This window comes from Rhodamnia argentea, chromosome 9, assembly GCF_020921035.1.
Source record: "Rhodamnia argentea isolate NSW1041297 chromosome 9, ASM2092103v1, whole genome shotgun sequence".
NCBI lineage: Eukaryota > Viridiplantae > Streptophyta > Magnoliopsida > Myrtales > Myrtaceae > Rhodamnia > Rhodamnia argentea.
In genome coordinates, this window is record NC_063158.1 from 2,017,558 (window position 1) to 2,036,839 (window position 19,282).

General features: G+C 41.3%; 3 protein-coding genes across 6 annotated transcripts; 2 read left to right on the top strand and 1 right to left on the bottom strand.

The window, feature by feature from the left end:
* Positions 1-915: 915 nt before the first annotated feature.
* LOC115740781 (fidgetin-like protein 1) lies at positions 916-10,678 on the top strand. 4 transcript variants are annotated; one of them, XM_030674369.2, is made up of 17 exons: positions 916-1,063; positions 1,615-1,864; positions 4,047-4,168; positions 4,265-4,353; positions 4,430-4,465; positions 4,692-4,785; positions 5,282-5,324; positions 5,443-5,543; positions 6,275-6,339; positions 6,491-6,987; positions 7,085-7,172; positions 7,271-7,432; positions 8,451-9,019; positions 9,118-9,256; positions 9,335-9,403; positions 9,518-9,652; positions 10,187-10,678. In XM_030674369.2, exons 2-17 carry the CDS (start codon positions 1,647-1,649, stop codon positions 10,298-10,300), a joined length of 2,541 nt encoding a protein of 846 aa, XP_030530229.1. In that variant the 5' UTR covers positions 916-1,063; positions 1,615-1,646; the 3' UTR covers positions 10,301-10,678. The 4 variants fall into 4 exon arrangements, with proteins under 4 accessions (XP_030530229.1, XP_030530230.1, XP_048141198.1 ...); XM_030674370.2 differs by lacking the exon at positions 916-1,063 and adding an exon at positions 1,237-1,395; XM_048285241.1 differs by lacking the exon at positions 916-1,063 and adding an exon at positions 1,237-1,395 and having other exon boundaries at positions 9,521-9,652.
* Positions 10,679-12,212: 1,534 nt separating this feature from the next.
* On the bottom strand, positions 12,213-14,418 carry LOC115740867 (reticulon-like protein B1). The gene is made up of 5 exons (XM_030674499.2): positions 14,111-14,418; positions 13,181-13,361; positions 12,944-13,085; positions 12,726-12,795; positions 12,213-12,648 (listed from the first exon to the last, which is right to left on the bottom strand). Exons 1-5 carry the CDS (start codon positions 14,304-14,306, stop codon positions 12,479-12,481), a joined length of 759 nt encoding a protein of 252 aa, XP_030530359.1. The 5' UTR covers positions 14,307-14,418; the 3' UTR covers positions 12,213-12,478.
* Positions 14,419-16,026: 1,608 nt separating this feature from the next.
* Positions 16,027-19,074, top strand: LOC115740866 (50S ribosomal protein L25). Its single transcript, XM_030674498.2, has 3 exons — positions 16,027-16,508; positions 17,303-17,432; positions 18,423-19,074. The coding sequence occupies exons 1-3, from the start codon at positions 16,092-16,094 to the stop codon at positions 18,638-18,640; spliced, it is 765 nt and encodes a 254-aa protein (XP_030530358.1). The 5' UTR covers positions 16,027-16,091; the 3' UTR covers positions 18,641-19,074.
* Positions 19,075-19,282: the final 208 nt, after the last annotated feature.

A 19,282-nucleotide genomic window follows, 5' to 3' on the forward strand; every position in this document is an offset into this window, starting at 1 on the left:
AAGATAAATTACAATAAGAACTTACGTGGGAAAAGTACCAAAATTCATAAATTTATTATATTGATACAAATTCAGTTTTAAATACTTCAATTGTACCAATTTAAACCTAAATCTTTTTTTCATATTAGTATCAATTCGGTCCAATCGGTCAATTTTAGCCTTAAATCGCTAACTTAGACATCGATCGTCTTACGTAGTGCGATTGGTGTTGGCGTGAATATTTTTTAATAATGATTTTCATTTTTTTATAAAAATATTTTTAAATAATGATTTCCATTTTTTTATAAAAATGCTTTTTAATTATTTTTTTCTTTTCTACACACTTTTTTGCTCTTTCACTATAGCCGGCCACCGGGTGAGGGCTGCGGCTCTCGCCAAATTTGGGTGAGGGTCTCCTCACCCCGCCGCCGCGAAGACCTTAGGCGAGGGCCTTCGAGGCTCGCGAGCCCCGCCGGCCGCCGGCGAGGGCCGAGCGGCCCTTGTCGGCTAAAGTGAAAAAGAAATATTTAAAATTTTTTTAAAAAAATTATTGAAAAATGTCTACTTCAGTCAGCCGCGTTACGTAGGACGGCCGAATGAACTAAAGTGGTACTAATGCATTAGATTTATCAAAAAAAAAAAAAAAATTGTACTTTTCTCAACTTACATGATTATGATCAACATAGATCAGAATATTGGGCTCTCCGGCGATCATAAGGGTCTTCGGACAGAACCCAGTTCGGGCAATGACCCCTCGATCGTGCCAAGACAAAAAGAACGTGGACGCCTGACCATTCTTGTTGAGAAATGGGAGAACTGAACTGTCGTTACCGAATGATAAACCTTCAAGAAACCGACACGTTGGCTAATTTGTAAGGACACTCTCTCTCTTAGTCACACTCCTCTCTCTCTCTCTCTAAATTGAGGAAAACCGAGGTGAGAGAAACTACCTAGGAGGGTCTCTCTGTTATATAGCGGGAAGGAACCGACTCATCATCATCAACCCATCTCTCTCTCTCTCTACCACTCTCGGCCCAAAACTCTGTCTCCTCTCCGCCACCTGCCGCGTATTTCGCATCGAACGGTGCGTTTCTGGGGGTGTTCGCGGTTTACAAGATCCACTCACTTCACACTTAAAATTTTAGCACCCACTTATCAGTTATCACCCTGCCTGAAACGTTTTACATGTCTACCGTGTACAGAGACGCGATGCTTATGTTTCTTCTCTCACTCTCTCTCTCTCTCGATCTCTCGAAAGTTGCAATTTGATGGGTTACTAGGATGTTCTGAGTACTCCCAAAGCCGTTAAGTTTTCTTTTCGCTTAGTTGTCGACTCTCTGTTTTATGTTTGGGTAAAATCTGCTACTGGAGGCTTTTCTCCAGAGTTTCATTTGTCCTGCTAGCGTAATTTCCCTGGTAGATCGACTTTCTCTCTCGTCTTCCAACGTTTTCTGCGGGCGAAATCTCCATGCCTTTCGCTGTACCTTGTTTAGAAAGTAATAATAGTGGAAATAAGGAGAACAGGGGATTTTATGGGGTGCTCTTTTCCTGAACCCATTTGTCTGATCTTTAATAGACCCATGCCCTGTTTGCTTATTTTTTTGTGTGTACTGAAAAAAGATGATCCTTTGGCAGGGTTTTGAGTGTTAAGAAAGAAAGAAGAGGCTATGGAACAGAAACACATATTGCTGTCAGCAATAGGTGTCGGAGTAGGAGTTGGGGTGGGGCTTGGAATAGCATCAGGACAAACAGTGAGCAAATGGGCAGGTAACGCTTCCTCCTCAGACCCGATTACTGCTGAGAGAGTGGAGAAGGAGATGCTCAGACTGGTGGTTGACGGCAGAGAGAGCAAGGTCACTTTCGACCAGTTCCCTTACTATCTCAGGTCACATTGACATTCTCTCGCTTCAATCTCTGGTTAGAAAGATACTTTTCCCCGTTCCTAGAGACAAGTGAATTCAACCCAATTCCAATAGTGTTAAACAATCTAATGGGTTATTATTGTGAGGCCTTGCCCAAATGATTTGGGTCAAAATTTAATGGTTTTTGGGCTTACAGGCTAAGACCAACCTATATAATCATGTTCAGATAAGGAGCGACCCTGTTTTTCTGGATTCTCTAGCGGAACTTTTTCGCTATGATAGGTCTTGGAAATATGTAGACATGGTGAATGAAGCTCTGGCCAGTTTCTTGATTACCTTGGTTTTTTTCAGGAGTTTACCCTGATATTGTTTGGTCCTTAGTGATCGTGGACAGGAAACGCACCATATTATTGGGAAGTAATTACACCTGAGTTTGAGCTAAGCTATGGAAACTATATGTTACTCTAATCCTGGCAAATTGATTTCTGGCCTGCTCTTCACGTGTGTCTCTTTTGTCCTATAAATTGCTGCTCAAGGAATATAACATTCTTATCCAGATTTGTTGGCATCTGTGGTTTTTTTTTTTTTTTTCATATAATTTTCAACTGCTTAGGTGAACTATTGCTGTTTGTGGATTTTCCTTTCTGACGGAATTATTATTGAAATATCAATTTTGCTGGGTAAGCAGTGAGGTTTATTGATTTCATATATAAAGCAGAGGATACCTGCTACCAAAAAAGAAAAAGAAAAAATTGTTCAAATTGCAACAAATCATATATGGCATCAACCTCCAGTTCCTGTGAATGGCTATATGCTGAGAGGAAGAGCCTATACTTGTTTTTTTATCATTCTTTTTTAATCTATACAAAACATTAAAATGAATCTGGGAAAATTTAACATTGCTCAAAACAATAAAACTGTCTTCATGGATATCTTGCCCCGTCATTCATAAATAACTGCACACCAGGCAACCTCAAAGATGAGACATCGAATAGATTTGCCTTTCCAAGTAGTACATGTCCTTGCAACTCGGAATCCCGATTAAGCAAGCCTCTATTTATCCCACGTTTCTCATAACTTTTCCTCCAGATTTCCTCAGCTATTATACACTCCATAATTAAGTGATTCCTTGATTCAATATCAGCTCCACAAAGCACACAGTCATCATCGACAGCAACGTCTTTATCCTATCCTTACTGGAGAGCTTATTCAAAATAGCAAGCCGACAAATAAAGCTATGTTTAGAAATATATGGGGGTAAAGCGAATCAATTATGTCAAATATCTTGCTTGCTCTAGCTGTAGCACAACTCCATACACTGTTATCTGAGAATTGCTTTGAAGGAGTTGCCTTCCCTATCACCATTTCTGCTTGCCCTTCATTTGGAAAAAGAACTCCGCACAATGCTAACTGAATAAATAGCATATCATCTAATCTAGCAGCTTCCCCAATTCCACCTTCCTGCTACTTTAGCTTGCAGATAGAAGCTGAAGAACGGATAACTCTTATCAGAGAATCGATCGATCAACTATCATCATCATCGTCATAGTCATTATTATTATTATTGCCTTCGTCGTCGTCGTCGTCGTTGTTATTATTATTATTACTTCAGGGTTAAGGTTCATGTTGAAAACTTTGGGTATTTATTTTGTACTAATTCTGAATTTCTCATGCCACATGCATTGGTGTGCTATTAGTCATGGAAGATTGAGAGGGTAAAAAAATAGGAAAGATTGCGTCAATGATGCTTTATAAGATTTTATAAATGAAAGTGCATGGAATCAAGAATGAACAGTTCGAGATCATTATGAGTGTTCTCTGGTTTGTTTCGTGTATTGTAGCTCAGTAAAATTCTTGAACGTCTAAAATAAACCTAACAATGTCCATGTTATATTGTGTGGAAATTCTAACAATGGTCAAGGGTCTATGGGAACAAATGGGTTTTATCATTTGAATTTTTTTATTGGAAGCTCAGTTATCAATTTGTACTGTGATAGTGTGAGCTTTTGAAGTGTATATCAAACTTTCTAGAGAGCGGGAGGTTTCTGGTGAGGTTCTCTATGTCTTTGATGAGTATTCATGATTCTTTGTTTCGTGAGACTTTGAGGGTTTCCCTTGACTTCTACTATTGAGGGCTCTCTCTTTTTTTCCACTTCTCGCTTCTTGACTACTTACCTTTTTCCTCCTATTCCAACTGCAACACAGTGAGCAGACACGAGTTTTGCTGACTAGTGCTGCATATGTTCATTTGAAGCATGCTGAAGTTTCTAAGTATACAAGAAATCTTTCACCTGCTAGTCGAGCCATTTTGCTCTCTGGACCTGCAGGTTGGCTGTGAATCTACTATGTATCAAGTTGTTGGTTTGAGCATTTGTCAATGCAGGCTCTAAAATAATTCCTCTCTCTTTCGTAATGACTTAAAGAACCTTACCAACAAATGCTTGCCAAGGCTCTTGCCCATTACTTCGAAGCCAAGTTGCTACTGCTAGATGTGACGGATTTTTCTCTAAAGGTAAGTGTTTGGAGTAAATGTATACATGTTGGTTTGGGTTTTGTTTTCATTATAAGATTTATGATGTTCCTTGCAGATCCAGAGTAAATATGGAACCGGGAACAAAGAATATGTATGTCCATCTGTTTTGTTATCTTGACTTGATCAATTTTTTTGTCTTGTATACTTGTGCTTGTTTTACTTGATCTGACACATAAGCACTGGAAAATGGACATTGCTTTGCTATTGATGAAGTGTTTGCTGATTGGTCAATGCACCGTGGTTTGATATGCTTTAGTATGCTAGACAAACTTTGGCGTCCAGATTTATTTCTATTAATTTGTATTATTGCTATCTAGCCTTTCAAAAGATCCCCATCAGACTCAACACTGGAGCGGTTGTCTGGCTTACTTGGATCTTTTTCAATCCTTCCGCAAAAGGAGGAAGCAAAAGGTACGCCAAGGTGATGGCTGTGCTTCTGCTTAGAGGTTTATGTTATGTTTTACAGGTGGCTTTTTTTCGTTGAACACGCATATCACATGTGAGGCAGTGCTTTAGCAAAAAGAAATGTGAGGCAGTGTTGCCTTGCATGATATTCTTCCGTGAGCAGTGTTGAGCTGTCCTGAGAGATAAGTAATGCCGGGATCCATGCTTTCTTGGACTCTAATCTGTCTTTTTTGGCATAGATTGGTGAAGTACCATAGTCATCAATGTTTTGGACCTTTCGGGTTTTTTACTTCTTGTTTCACCATTTGAATGGATTGTTCATCATAACATTTGTTTTCTTCTTAAAGGGTACTGACAAAAAGGATATACTAGAACTCATGTAGAGGTCACAAGCTTTGTCTGGATAAGTAGTTGGAGCATTCTTCTGACAATGCTGAAATTGACTTCCATTTGCTTACTTGGTTTCCTAGTTGTTCTTAGCTATGATAATATTCTCGTGCAGGGAACTTAAGGAGGCAAAGCAGTGGTGTGGACATTGGGTCAAGGTAATCTTAAGCAGTTATCTTTGTTGGTATTAGGAAATATATAGATTGCATTTGCTTTCTTGTTCTACTGTGATATTATTTTCACATCTACGTATATAAGCATGCTTGGGAATTCCAGGGGACCAGAAGGTCCTTGCAATCCACCGAAGCTTCGTAGAAATGCCTCAGCCTCGGCTAATATCAGTAACCTTGCGACGCAATGTGCTCCTTCTAATCCAGGTTTCTTCGCTGCGCTTTTGTTATTAAAGTGGTAAATTGTTGGGTAATCACCTAATCAGACTCAAGTCTTTAACTCCAAATAACTTCATGGTGTCGTAGTTATTTATTTTGTTTTATAATGTTGGCTGTGGGTGGGCCCAGAAGGAATTCTTGATTTTCTTTTCCTAAAGAGCACTATGTATAGATATAAACGATTCTTGGAGTTTTGGCACTATCTCCGTCATAGAGCTCGCTTCTACATAAGCAAACTGTGGTTTTTGCATGCAAAATTTACGCTAAGCTATGCCTTCTCTTGCATCTAATCTTCGGTTGGATGCAAAAAGATGGCATTTCTATCTTGATTATCCTAGGCTTCAGCTGATTAATTTTCTTAAATTTCTCTTGTACAGTTTCTCTAGTAATGGTAGAGTGACTGATATGCCATAGTCTAGTCTTTAAAATTTTGTTCTTTACGCGGTTGCTAATTGGTTCTACATTGCTGGCTAAGATTTTGATCATTTTCTGTTTAGATTCTTTTGGTAGAACTCAAGATTTCAAAATCTTCTAGTGATTTCATGGGGGACACATTGATGATTGGTTTCTATAGAAAAACCTAGGATAATGATGAATTTTATCACATTCATAGGTGATAGTCGTTTCATAGGGTCCTTCATACTTATTTAGACAGTTCTTCCTTCGTCCATGAAAGTCTTGTTTCTTATTTGGCTTCTCATGTTATTCCCCCCTTTTAGCTCCTCTCAAGCGCACAAGCAGCTTGTCTTTTGACGAAAAGCTTCTTATTCAATCTCTTTACAAGGTAGTTTTTCTCTTTGGATCAATCTGTCATTTGCATTTACTCCAGGATCCTGGGGAGCCATTACAGTATTGCAGTAACATCGTACGAAGTCAGGAGCTAATTTTTTATTTTTCTTCTTTTTATTATCTAATGCCATAGATGGTTCTTGCAGGTATTGGCATTTGTATCCAAATCCAGCCCCGTAGTGCTGTATCTCAGGGATATTGAGAAGCTTTTATCTAGATCACAGAGGATATACAACTTTTTCCAAAAAATGCTGAAGAAGCTGTCTGGATCAGTCCTCATCCTTGGCTCACGTATTCTGGATCCAGATAATGACTATGCCGAGGTAGAAGATAGGCTTGCTGCTCTTTTCCCCTACAACATCGAGATTAGGCCTCCAGAAGACGAAAACCATCTTGTCAGTTGGAAGTCTCAGTTGGAGGATGATATGAAGATGATTCAAATTCAGGACAATCGAATTCACATTATGGAAGTCCTTTCAGCGAATGACCTAGATTGCGATGACCTGGAATCAATTCACGTGGCTGATACAATGGTTCTGAGTAATTATATAGAAGAGATTGTCATGTCTGCTATATCTTATCATTTGATGAATAATAAGGATCCAGAGTACAGGAATGGGAAGCTTCTCATATCATCAGAGAGGCAAGATTAATATTCAATGTTGCTATTTTAGAATGTATTTTTCAACCATTTCCTTTTCCTCGGTGTGCTAAAGAGTCATTAGTTTGACTTGAGACAGTTTGTCCCACGGACTGAGCATATTCCAAGAAGGCAAATCCAATGGAAAAGATATGTTGAAGTTGGAAACTCATGCTAAAAAGTCTAAGGTTTGCTTGTCTTTGCGCATAAGCTTTCACTGGATCATCGATGTCATCAAGCAGAGTACTAACTTTGCGTGTTTCTTGTACTCATATGACTCAAATAGAAAGCCAAAGCAGAAGGTGACACCACTGTGAAGCCAGAACCAAAAGCCGAAGTCCCTCCTCCTGAGAAGCAAAGTGGAACTGAGATGAAAGGTGGAACTAGAGAATCAGCAACAGCCTCAAAGACAGGTGGTGATAGTGCAGTGACACCATCAAAACCTCCAGTAAGTTTTTGTTGTCATTTAACTCATGTTTATGTCATAATTTTCGCAAAATCCATGCGTGTAACCTTACAAAGCAGTTCCAAAAAAAAAAGAAACTTACAATAACAATCCCTTGCGCTGTAATAGAAAAGAGGAGGAATTTTCTTTCAGTTGCATTTGAAAATGGAAAGCTTCTTTCTTGCTATTGCTTATGATTCCGTGGTCCTTTATTCGACGTAAAACCATTTCCGTCTCCCTGCTATTTTATTCTCTTTTTACCTTAAAAACTCTCCATCTGACTTATACGGAAGCGGATTTCAAGATATTGCACGCAACATAAGCATTGTCTTTCTTTGTAGACCTGGGCTTTCCGAAGCAGAGCAAATAGTAGACAATACGTTAACATCAGTGCGACTGGGTCCCTTGCTTTTCTAGCTGACATCTTCCCTTTACTATTTCTAAAACTTCAATCATGGGTCATCTCTTCTCTGTTCCTATGCAAATTCATCCTTTCCTTTCCCATAGGAAGAAAGTCCGTTCCCCTGCTCTTCTTGATGCCTCTTCGAATGAGTTTGAAACTGCTTCTTTTTGGGGGTTCAAAATGGAAGTGAAGACTTCATGCTTTAACCGTGAAGACCTCTTTGTGACCTCCATATAGGAGCAATAACTATCAATTTCTTAAGATAAGACAAGATAAGATAGAAAGGATTGCAGGAAGGCTGAGAGGCAAGTGTAGCTTAGTTTTGATTGACCTCCTCCTCTTTCTGTTGGGAGTAGGGATGCACTTGGTTTATAAAGCCTTAAGAAATCCATCTTTGGGGAACCTATCATTTTCCTTCAAAGACCATTATGACTTAATAAAAAAAACTATGTTTTTCGGGCTTTCAATAAGATTCATCATTGGAAGAAAGTGACTGTCTTTCTCGAGAGCAAGATCTACAGAAGCAGCACACGCAGTATTCTGGAATGCCAAGGACTCTCGTTCTTGAAAGATTGTGTTTGGATGGAAGCTGTGCTTGCTCATCGTTTTTTGTTGTAGGAAGTACCTCCTGACAATGAATTCGAGAAGCGTATAAGGCCAGAGGTTATTCCAGCGAATGAGATCGGTGTCACATTTGCTGATATAGGGGCTTTGGATGAGATCAAAGAATCCCTTCAAGAGCTAGTGATGCTTCCGCTTCGGAGACCAGACTTATTTCATGGCGGCCTTCTGAAACCGTGCAGAGGAATATTGCTTTTTGGACCTCCTGGTACTGGGAAAACAATGTTAGCCAAGGCTATTGCGAAAGAGGCAGGAGCTAGCTTCATCAACGTATCTATGTCGACCATAACGTCTAAATGGTTCGGGGAGGATGAAAAGAACGTTAGAGCTCTATTCACTCTAGCTGCCAAAGTGTCCCCAACTATAATTTTCGTAGATGAAGTGGATAGCATGCTAGGGCAGAGGACCCGAGTGGGGGAGCATGAGGCAATGAGGAAGATAAAGAATGAGTTCATGACTCATTGGGATGGCCTATTGACAAAACAAGGCGAACGCATACTCGTGCTTGCTGCGACCAACAGGCCGTTTGACCTCGATGAAGCAATTATCAGACGTTTTGAGCGAAGGTACTCTTGCTTTTATACTTGTAAAAAAGTCGAGTATTTTCAGCTCAAGCAGCAATGATACGTGATAAACTTTTAGTGATGATTGCTCCTATGCTCAGGATCATGGTCGGGCTTCCAACCATGGAGAACAGGGAAATGATACTTAGAACACTTCTAGCAAAAGAGAGGGTCGAAGGAGGACTAGATTTCAAGGAGCTTGCGACCCTGACTGAAGGATACAGTGGAAGTGATCTTAAGGTCGTGTCTTGCATTGCATTTTCGTTGTAGGATTTGTTGTGGATTAGATGTTGCTGACTCAAGATTGTTTTGTTGCAGAACTTTTGCACAACAGCTGCTTACCAGCCAGTTAGGGAGTTAATTCAGCAAGAAAGAGTAAAGGGGCTGGTAAGCGCATTGTCAGTGCTACTGAATTAATGTAAAACGGAAAGGTGAACCTGCGACAACTCCATGTAGATGATTGTTTAATGTAAGTATTGACTGGGTCTTACTCTATCTTAGCAGGAGAAAAAGGGGAGAGCTACAGGGGGGACGAGTGAAGAAGGTAATCAGGACACAAAAGGAGGAAGTAAAGAGGAAATAACTATGACTGTTAGGCCTTTGAACATGGAAGACTTCAGGCAAGCCAAAAGCCAGGTAACCACTCTCTCTTCCCCTCTCTAAAATGAAGAGTAATTGATGCCCACCAAGGCATTTCAACCTGTTGATATCGTCCTCCTTTTTTTCTTTTTCAACCACAAACGCTGGAAATGTGGCTTGGCCAACCTGTACATGCCATTCCTTGTGTTTTTATTTGCAGAAATTTACTTGGTAGTCCATCCTTGATTTGAGATATTGATAAGGTGAATACCCAGTATATTCAATGCTAGGCATAATGAGTATAAGGACCTCCAAAAGTTCTCTTTTCTCCCTATGAACTTTAAGGTGTATGAAGTTTCATATTTGGTTCGTAGAGCTATTCACTCGATCGCAGACATTTTTGGAATACCTCTAACGGAGGGATAAATAGTCAATTTTGAAAGAACTTATTGTCAACCTCTTTTAGATATGAATCTATCTGATTCAATTCTTCGTCGTGACATGACTGATCCTCATTGATTTGTTTTGCATACTTATTTCCTGGAGGAGTAAACTGAAATTGCCGTTCTCCTATTGCTTTATGTCACGCAGGTTGCATCCAGCTTCGCAGCTGAGGGATCAATCATGAGCGAGTTGAGACAGTGGAACGAGTTGTACGGGGATGGCGGTTCGAGGAAGAAGCAACAGCTAACGTACTTCCTCTGAGGCCAAGGGTATATTGCATAGTAGAGTTACTTGTCCTATGACAAGTTTTCTGATGATCTGATTGCAATTTGTAAACCTGGGACAAGGTGAAGAGTCAATAAGGTGAGGAAGTAAGAGGGCGGCGAAGAACCACTCGAGAGAGGAAATGCGGGAATCTCAGTGAACTATCAGGCGATGCAGTATGAGTAGTAGTAGTATTATGTGTCGGATTACAGTTAGGTAGCGCTTTGCGGGACTAGAACTGGTGCAAGATGAAAGTTGTATAATAACGTAAGAATTCGCTTGGCTTCGGCGACGAACAATGTATGCTTGTACTGCTGCTGATTCGCATGCTTATTGTACTACTTTGCATGGGAGATAAAGATATTTGCCTCTGATGGGACCTTATCGGCTGGAGAACAGGATTTGATCACTCGTTCGGCTACTTAATTTTGAGAGATCGGCGCGGATGATGCAACAGTTACATCTCTAGTCGATCCCACAAATTTGTACATAAGATGTCATTCACGCTGAACCGTCTTACGTTGACGGTGGCGCATCGCCTCCATGGGTGCTAGACGCTGCGAGATAACACCCGAAGTCCCGGTCAGACAAAAATGAGTTGGCAAGAATTGAGGGCAGGTGTTGGTTCTTTTCCCACTTACCTAGTCAAAAGTAAATAACTCGCTAGGACAACCAAGCAGTTTCTTGATTGTTAAGAGACAGTTTCTTAATTGGTAAGAGGATGTATGACAATCATTATACTTCTCTATTTTTATTTTAAATTTATTTCTAAAATAGATTTGGTAGAGAAATTAATTTAGTAACGTAATTCTATTTTTCTATTTTTGAAACAAAAATTTATTCCAAAAATAAATTTAAAAAAGAAATCAGAAATAAATTTTTTTTAACTTTTTAAAAAAATAGAAATAAAAAATAATAACTCCTCACTTTTTTTCAAGTCCCTGCAGCCCACCACCACCCTCCACTGCCCGCCATCACCAACCACTATCTACAGCTGACCTTCGCCGCCACCAACTACCGCCCATTGCCGACTTTTACCGTCGCCAACCACTATCCTCGGTCGCCCACCACTCGTCGTCGCCCCCTGCCTCACTACCATCCACCGCCACCCCCAACCGTAGTCGCCGACCAACGCCACCCACCGGCTGTCTTCGCCGACCACCGCCTATCGCCAACCACAGCCCACCGCCAACCTCTGCCGCCCATCACCACCATCCATCAGTAGCTACAACCATCGCCGGCCGCCACCGCTCGCTACCGCCAACCATCGCAACCATCACCGCCGATGAAATAATAAATAATTTTTTAAAATATTAAATAATAATATCTAGAAATAGAAAATCTCAACCGTTATCAAATGAACTTCTATTTTAGAATCAGAAATTTTATGTCATTATCAAACACAATTTCTTTTCTCAAAAACTCATTCAAAAATAAAAATATATATATTTCTAATTAAAAATAAATTTCTGAAACAAAATAATTATCATGCACCCTAACTTCTTTAAAAGCTGCCACTAGTCTTTAAGAGCTCTGTTCTACCTGGACTATGAGAATGTCGCTCTTTCGGCAACTCCTTTTCAAGTCGGTCAAAGTCGACCGCTCTCAACCAGCCCCTTCCATGGACAAAAATGGCACAGCACGAAGCTGTCATCCAACAATACATCGTCTCCGTCAACTTTCCATTCAGGATGAGGACTCGACTTCCCTATTAAATACCGAGAACCGACGCAGACGGGGACATCAGATTATAATCTTCTTAACATTGTCCACCGCATGTAGCGGCAATTTAAGAACAAATCCTACTCGAGTATCATGCGAAATTACAGAGTAGCCAGCAAAGTTCTCCGCCGACATCATTACCATGACTGGCAACCTCAGCAGGAATATACATAACACTCTTTAACATGTGCTAAGCCAAACTAATCACTATTTCTCCAGATAAGTAAGTTCAACCAATGTACAATGCATTTGACCATATGAACCTAAACCCTTGTAAACACATAAGCAGCCCCATAACCTAGTGCAAATAGTGTCGATTCAAGTGAACCCAAGGACTCGGAGAAAACAAAACATGAAGACTGGGTCCTAGACAAATAATACAGAATTCACAGAGCATGGACAGAACACCAATGCTACCAAATTCTTTCATTAAAAAACATGGTTCAGCCACATTCAAGCCACCTTCTTATCCTTCAACGGCCCCCTTGGGATCTTACTCAAGACTTTGGCGTCAACAACGGCATACTGCTTCTTGAGTTCACCCATTGCCCTCTCCGCCAATGGATCGACCCTGTCCGCCTGCTTCTCGTACAGCACAGGCACAGTGTGCAGCAATACAAAGACTGTTTACACAATAGAACCGTTTAGCACGACCACATGTTATCTATAACCGGTGGATTGCGCAAGTCAAGTCACTTACCTATGTAGAATAAGGTCAAGAAGTTGCACCAGTTGCCCACGATTGACAAGAGCCACAAGCCGGCAATCACCTGATTCAGCATCAAATTTGTGACTCTAGGTGAACTCCAGAATCAAAATGACTGAATCCAGAATACATGGCATCAAATTTAACAACAAACCATGGGTAATGAAGATATTTTCCATTCACATCATCGCTTAAAAGAGAAATTAACTTACTAATAAGAACTTCTTAAGATCTCTTCCAGACGCAATATCCCTCAATACAGCAAACGCCCGGTTCATCTCAAGTCTCACGGCAGATGCAAATTGCAAAACTGGCTCCTCTGGAATAGACACATCAGGTATGCGTGGCGGAGTCCTAAGCAGGGGCAAGCAAAAAACTAGAATAACTTAAGAATAATAAATACAATAATTCCGCGTACTTTCACAAATTTTCGAGGAAAAAAAAATTACTTGTGGATAAAAGCGTGTGCATTAGACCACAAGAACAAGACCGCCAGGGCGAGAATCACACAGTGGGAAACCAAAGTTAAGAGGTGGTACTCCGCCAACTCGAACAGAACCCATATCACAGTCGCAACACCAAGCGCGCCAGCTGACACCTTCTTGTTCCTCCATAGGAACACATCAGCCGCTGTTTTACCAGACAAATCAAATGAGCTTTGTTCAGTATGCATTACAAATACACAGGTCCAAAATTTCCTTCTCCGCTATTACCGAAACATCTTCCATTATCATGATCATGGAATCTCTCTTGTTAGTAGCATTAATTCCTTATTCAGAAAGCAAACTAGCATCCGCGAAAAAGCTAGTGTCGCTCGGAAACCTACTGAGATTGAATAATGCATCCGCCTACAATCGCTCTGTTCAAGTATGGAAAAACCCAATTGGACCAAAAAAAAAAAAAGTATGGAGAAACCCAAAATTTAACACTCATCTTGCCATACTAGCTATCAGAAATAAAGCAGATCTAGGTCCACACTCCCTCAGCAAATCAGTACAAAAGAACTAAACCTAAGAGAAGAAAGCATCTACACAATCAGAACCAGCAGAATAGCAGGAAATTATTTAATTGTCGGAAACGCTTTGACTACATCCCATAAAAAAACCAAAAGGGAGAGCACGAAATTCAAATGAAGTAAACAACAAATCAAACCGCAAAAGCGACAAAATCCCCATACACGTTGAGCCAGTTGGTTAAACTCGAAATCTCCATATTTAACGGAGAGAGCAACGAACAAAGGAGGCATAAAGCAGATACCACGTCGCGTTCGAAGCTAGATTCGCATATCAAACAGCAAAAGAGGACAGCCAAAGCCGGAAGCAACAAAAGAAGAACAGAGAAAACGGCGACAACAATCAAACGAAACGACTCCAACATACGCTTGCCACCACCGAGGACCTCGTGGACGGGCCGTTCCCTCCCGAAGAGGCGGTAGGCCTTGGCCTGCGTCTCCGCCGGCTTGTCGTCGCCGGAGTCGGACGACGAGGACGAGGACGAGGACGAACCGCCGACGCGGATCTTCTCGGATATCTCGTCCACCAACGACTCGCCTTTCGTCTCCTCGTGATCGGCCATCGAAAATCAGGCAGGTTCCCAGAAATCTCACACAACCCTAACCCCTCCACACACTCGACGCTATGGAGTCTCACAGCTTTCTTGTCGCAGGAAACTCTCTAGAACAACGCAGAAGACAAAGGCAGAACAAGTGCCCCCGTATATAAGAGGCGGTATCGACCGTCGGATAGGGGAGATGGATCCGGGCCGTTGGTAGGCTCGGAGCCGAGCCGAGCCTCGAGCTGCGGATGGGAACGGGAAAAGGAGCAGGTGGCAGATGCTGGTGGGGATTTGAAATCGGAGGGGCGGAGGATCAAAAGCGCGCGCCAGGTAACACGAGGTTGCGAAGGACACGATCACCTGCCCCAGATTTTCGACACGTGGATCGACTTTTTGTGATGTGTGGGGCCCGCCGCTTGAATTGGATGTTTTCATGAATTTTTTTATTTTTTCCGGAATGTTACGGGGTCAGCAATTCACAATCTTTAGCTACTAAGGAAAATATAGAAAAAAGAAATCATTTTTAAAATGCATTAAATGGGACGGGCCTTGCGTGTGAGGACAAAGAATCTCCGAGGACGTGGCGTATACGAGGAAATATTCAGCATCTTTTAATCCATCTCTATCTCCTTCGCTCTTTTGCTTTCTTTCGAGAATCGGATTCCCTTGACAATGTTAGGGGTGACATGATCAATTCGGGCCGTTCAAATAAAAAATGGATGGCCCTGATTGATCCACATCACTTTTTCTAAAATTTTAAAATTTCTCGTCAAAAAATTTCCCCCCTTTTAAAAGATGATGTGGATGAATCCGAGCCGTCCATTTTGAAATGGACGGGCCAAATCCATCAATATCACCCCTACCTTTATGGTAGGGGATCCGAATCCTCCTTTCGGGGCCTAAGATCCTACCGCCGACAACATGGGAATCGGGGCCGCCCATCGGGTTGAACCATGGCATTGTCATGCCCACCACTTAGTTACTACGATACATAGATCACAATTCATATTTAAAAAAATAAAAAAATATGAAATATTAATGAAATAAAAGTTTCATTTATAAATATAGCCGGAAATAAAAGTTCGGACTAGTGATTCAAAACTACACACTCATCATCGAACGATATGAAATACTTTAGAATTGCGCAAAGACACGTATCAAGAGAAATAGAAAAATTTATTCCAGACAAAGTCAATTCTCCGATTTTTGAAATGTGAAGCCTACTCTGCATGCCTTGAAATCATGTACACCCCGGACTTTTTGTAAATTTTGCATTCACACCACACGCTCACTTTTCCAAAGCAAAACCATGAAAATCTGTCGTGCAACAATTACACATGGGATCATACATACGTATTTCGTAATTTTTTTTAGACATACGGTGGTAAATTTTGGAGGCATGACTGAAAATAGAAAGTGATAATTTGATTTTCCATGATGTCAAACTGGCCCTATCGATGCCATTTATTAGGTAATTACCGTCGCAAGTGCTGAGTGTCTCTTCGGCATCGCTTGATTTGCGCTTGACAAAACGGGCCGGTTCCGTACGGCCTAACATGATACGGGCCTGGCCCAACTACTTTCAACTTTTTTGGCCCAAAAGGCTTGTTAAGAGTGACATTACACTTCCTCACCTAAAAGCCCATGTTTCAAGTAGGCCCGGCCCAAGTGTCATTCAATCAACGGCCCACAATAATCACAAACACTCCCCAAAACCCTCCCAAAACATTCTGAACCGTCGTCTTCTCCGTCTCTCCACCATCTCTCTCTCTCTCTCTCTGACCCGCTTGCGCGAAGGGGCCAAGCATGTTTCTTTGGCGCTCCGTGCTCGCCAAGTCCCTCCACCTCCGCCACTACACGCAGTCGGCCTCCGCGCTCGCCGTCGCTCTCGACGAGCCCCCTTCCTTCACGTACCTCGAGGGACTCCCCAGGCCCGACCCCAAGTACGACGAGACCATCCTCGCGATCCCACGCGCCGCCTCGGGTACGAGCGCCTCCGCGAAGGAGCGGAAGCATGGGCGCGTCCCGGGCATCGTCTTCGAGCAGGAAGACGGCCAGCACGGGGGCAACAAGCGGCTCATCTCCGTGAGGGCCAACCAGATCAGGAAGCTCGTCAACCACCTCGGCTACTCTTTCCTCCTCTCCCGGCTCTTTGACTTGGAGGTCCGGGCAGAGTTCGAGTCCGACGAGGTCGTTGAGAAGGTCCGGGTCTTGCCGAGGAAGGTGAGGCTTTTCTTTGGTTGCCAAGGGAGTGTGTTTCTGTAAAATGTAGGAGGAATTTGATTAAAATTTAGTTTACTTGTGTTCCTATTTTTTGGCTAGATTTTTAGTGGAAAATGCGGTCCGAAGAGTGTGGATATCTAAGTGAGATTCAGTTGTTGACGTGCTTTCGTAGTATATGATCTTTTCGGATTAAGTATTAGCGAAGTTAATAGAAGAAGGAAGTTATTTGTTCTTCTTAGGATGATCAACAGTGGAAGTCTTGACGCTTATTGAGAAATTTCAGGGCATCTATAATTATGACATTAGTTGGATATTGATGTTGGAAGGGAAAGGGAAAAAGAAGCTGATGATTCTCTAATGTGCTGTCCTGTTCAGAATGACCTAAACTAATTAGAGCCCTCTTGACTGAATGCAAAACCAGCAATCACGTGTAAATTGACGACCCTTTTCATGTTTTCACGATAATCAAGTTTTTTCTGCTATTCTTTGAGGTTTGAATGCTACATTGGCGCTCAAATGGCAATTCTCTGACAAACCGCTAAATTATCTACTGAGTTGTGTCCCCAAAAGTCCTCTATTCAATTTTCAATGGATGTGATATCTATATGATGTTCGATTCATTGGTTCATTTTTATTTGAGCGACCATTGGATTCATTTTCTCTCTTTTGGTATGTTATTGCCGGATTTACTGGTGGGTTTCATTAGGTTGCAATTGTTGATGATGATAGAAAAGAGACAACAAATAGTAGTTACAATCAAACCTCTGAATTCTTCTTTTTCCTCATTGTGTCAGCTTCATCTGCACTCAGGTACGGATGCAACTCTAAATGTTACCTTCATTAGAGCCCCCTCACATGCTCTCTTGAAAGTCGAAGTCCCTCTTGTGTACATAGGAGACGATGTATGTCCCGGGATAAGGAAAGGTATGATCTGATGAATTCAATCTGAAGCTGAATTAGCAATGCCGTGATGTGAATTGTGATAATGTCTCGGCTGATCATCGTGTATATTCGCTGGCATCTGAACTCTTCTCATTGATCAATTCTTTCTATTAAAATTGTTTAATATGCATTACATGAACGATGTTTGAACTTAACTCATTCAAATAGAATATGATTCTTGAACTGTTGTGGTGTATGCACTTCAACTTGATGACCATGGGCAGTCATCAGAATCAATGACTTATGCGGAGCTTTTGTGATGTTCCGTTTATCAGAAAAAAAGAAAAAAGAAAAAAGAGCCCTAGGAAGGGCACCTTGGTTGTTGTCTGGAAGACGAACTTCCATCTTGCTCGGAATCTTAGTTTCTTGTCAGGAAGTAATTTCGCAAAGTCCCTATTATTTTATACTGCTATATGTTGGACAGAGGTGCTACCTAAGTTTTTTCTGTCAAATCCATCTATGGTTTCTAAAGGTTGCTGTCCGTGAAAGCATAATTGAAAAGGAATTCAGTAACTTCTGTATTAAGGATGGGAGTGGTTAGAAACTGATAAACATTGCATACGTAAGTGCTATAATTGAGTAAGCAAGCTGCACTGCTTACTTCTTGGAGACATAGTTTTGGTTCTTCTTGTTCTCATGTCTGTGAGCTGTATGGAAGCTCTCTGATAGTCTGATCACTACCTCAAAGTTAGCAGTGATGGCGAGACCTACCACAAAATGGAGATTTTTGTGTGGTTTAGAGACTACAAAAAATTTCTACGAAGATAAACTGTAATCAGAACCGTTTAATTGGTTTCTGATTTTCTACAGTGGTAACAGTTAGCTCACTTATTTCGGTTCATTGCCATAGGAAATCAGCAACCGCATACTTGAGTTGGATAACTTCGTGTTGTGCTTTGTTTCTTTCCATTGTTCATGACCCTAGTGCTGGTTGGTCCAGTTGAAGTTTTCATTCCCCTAATGATTTCACAGGTGCTTCTTTAAATACCATTAAGAGGAAAGTTAAGTACCTGTGCCCTGCAGACATAATCCCTCCATATATTGAGGTGGACTTGAGTGAGTTGGATGTTGGCCAGAAGTTGGTGATGGGAGATCTCAAGGTTCACCCTGCTTTGAAGCTTCTTCAGTCAAAAGACGAGCCTGTTTGTAAAATCTTGGGAGCCAGAGTTTCTGACCAGAGGAGAAAATAAGCTCTTCTTAGTTCAGATTCTTATCAGCTACATAGGATAGAGGATGGTCCCCTCAGTTTCGACAATGCACTCTTCAGCATGCATGGATGGATTTTTGCCCCAGCAACAATATTTTCTTGGTAGTACAAAGTTTTTGATGGAGATGGAAGAGTGCGAGGTATCTAGGAGTAGATTGGGGGATGCTGTTTACTGATGGTATTGGTGACGTTGTAAAATTTGGGATTGTCTTGGCTGAATTGGTTGGGATGATCAGCTGAATTGGAGAAATAAGACTCTTGCTTTTTGTCTGCCTCAGGTGCATATGTTACGTGTAATCGGCGGTATAGCAGCTATCTGAGATTGGCTGCTCTTTGTTTTACTTTGTTTTGACGACCTTGTGGCATTTTGGTACAAAGATGTTCAACATGCTGCTCGTGCAGGCCTTTGATTTTCCATTTTCATATGTTTGCTTTTGGAAAATCTGCATGTTAAGCACGACTTGCTGATGGATGACTTAGTGAAGACCTTTTCTATAAATTGAGTGGATACATGCTGCTCGTGCAGGCCTTTGATTTTCCATTTTCATATCTTTGCTTTTGGAAAATCTGCATGTTAAGCACGACTTGCTGATGGATGACTTAGTGAAGACCTTTTCTATAAATT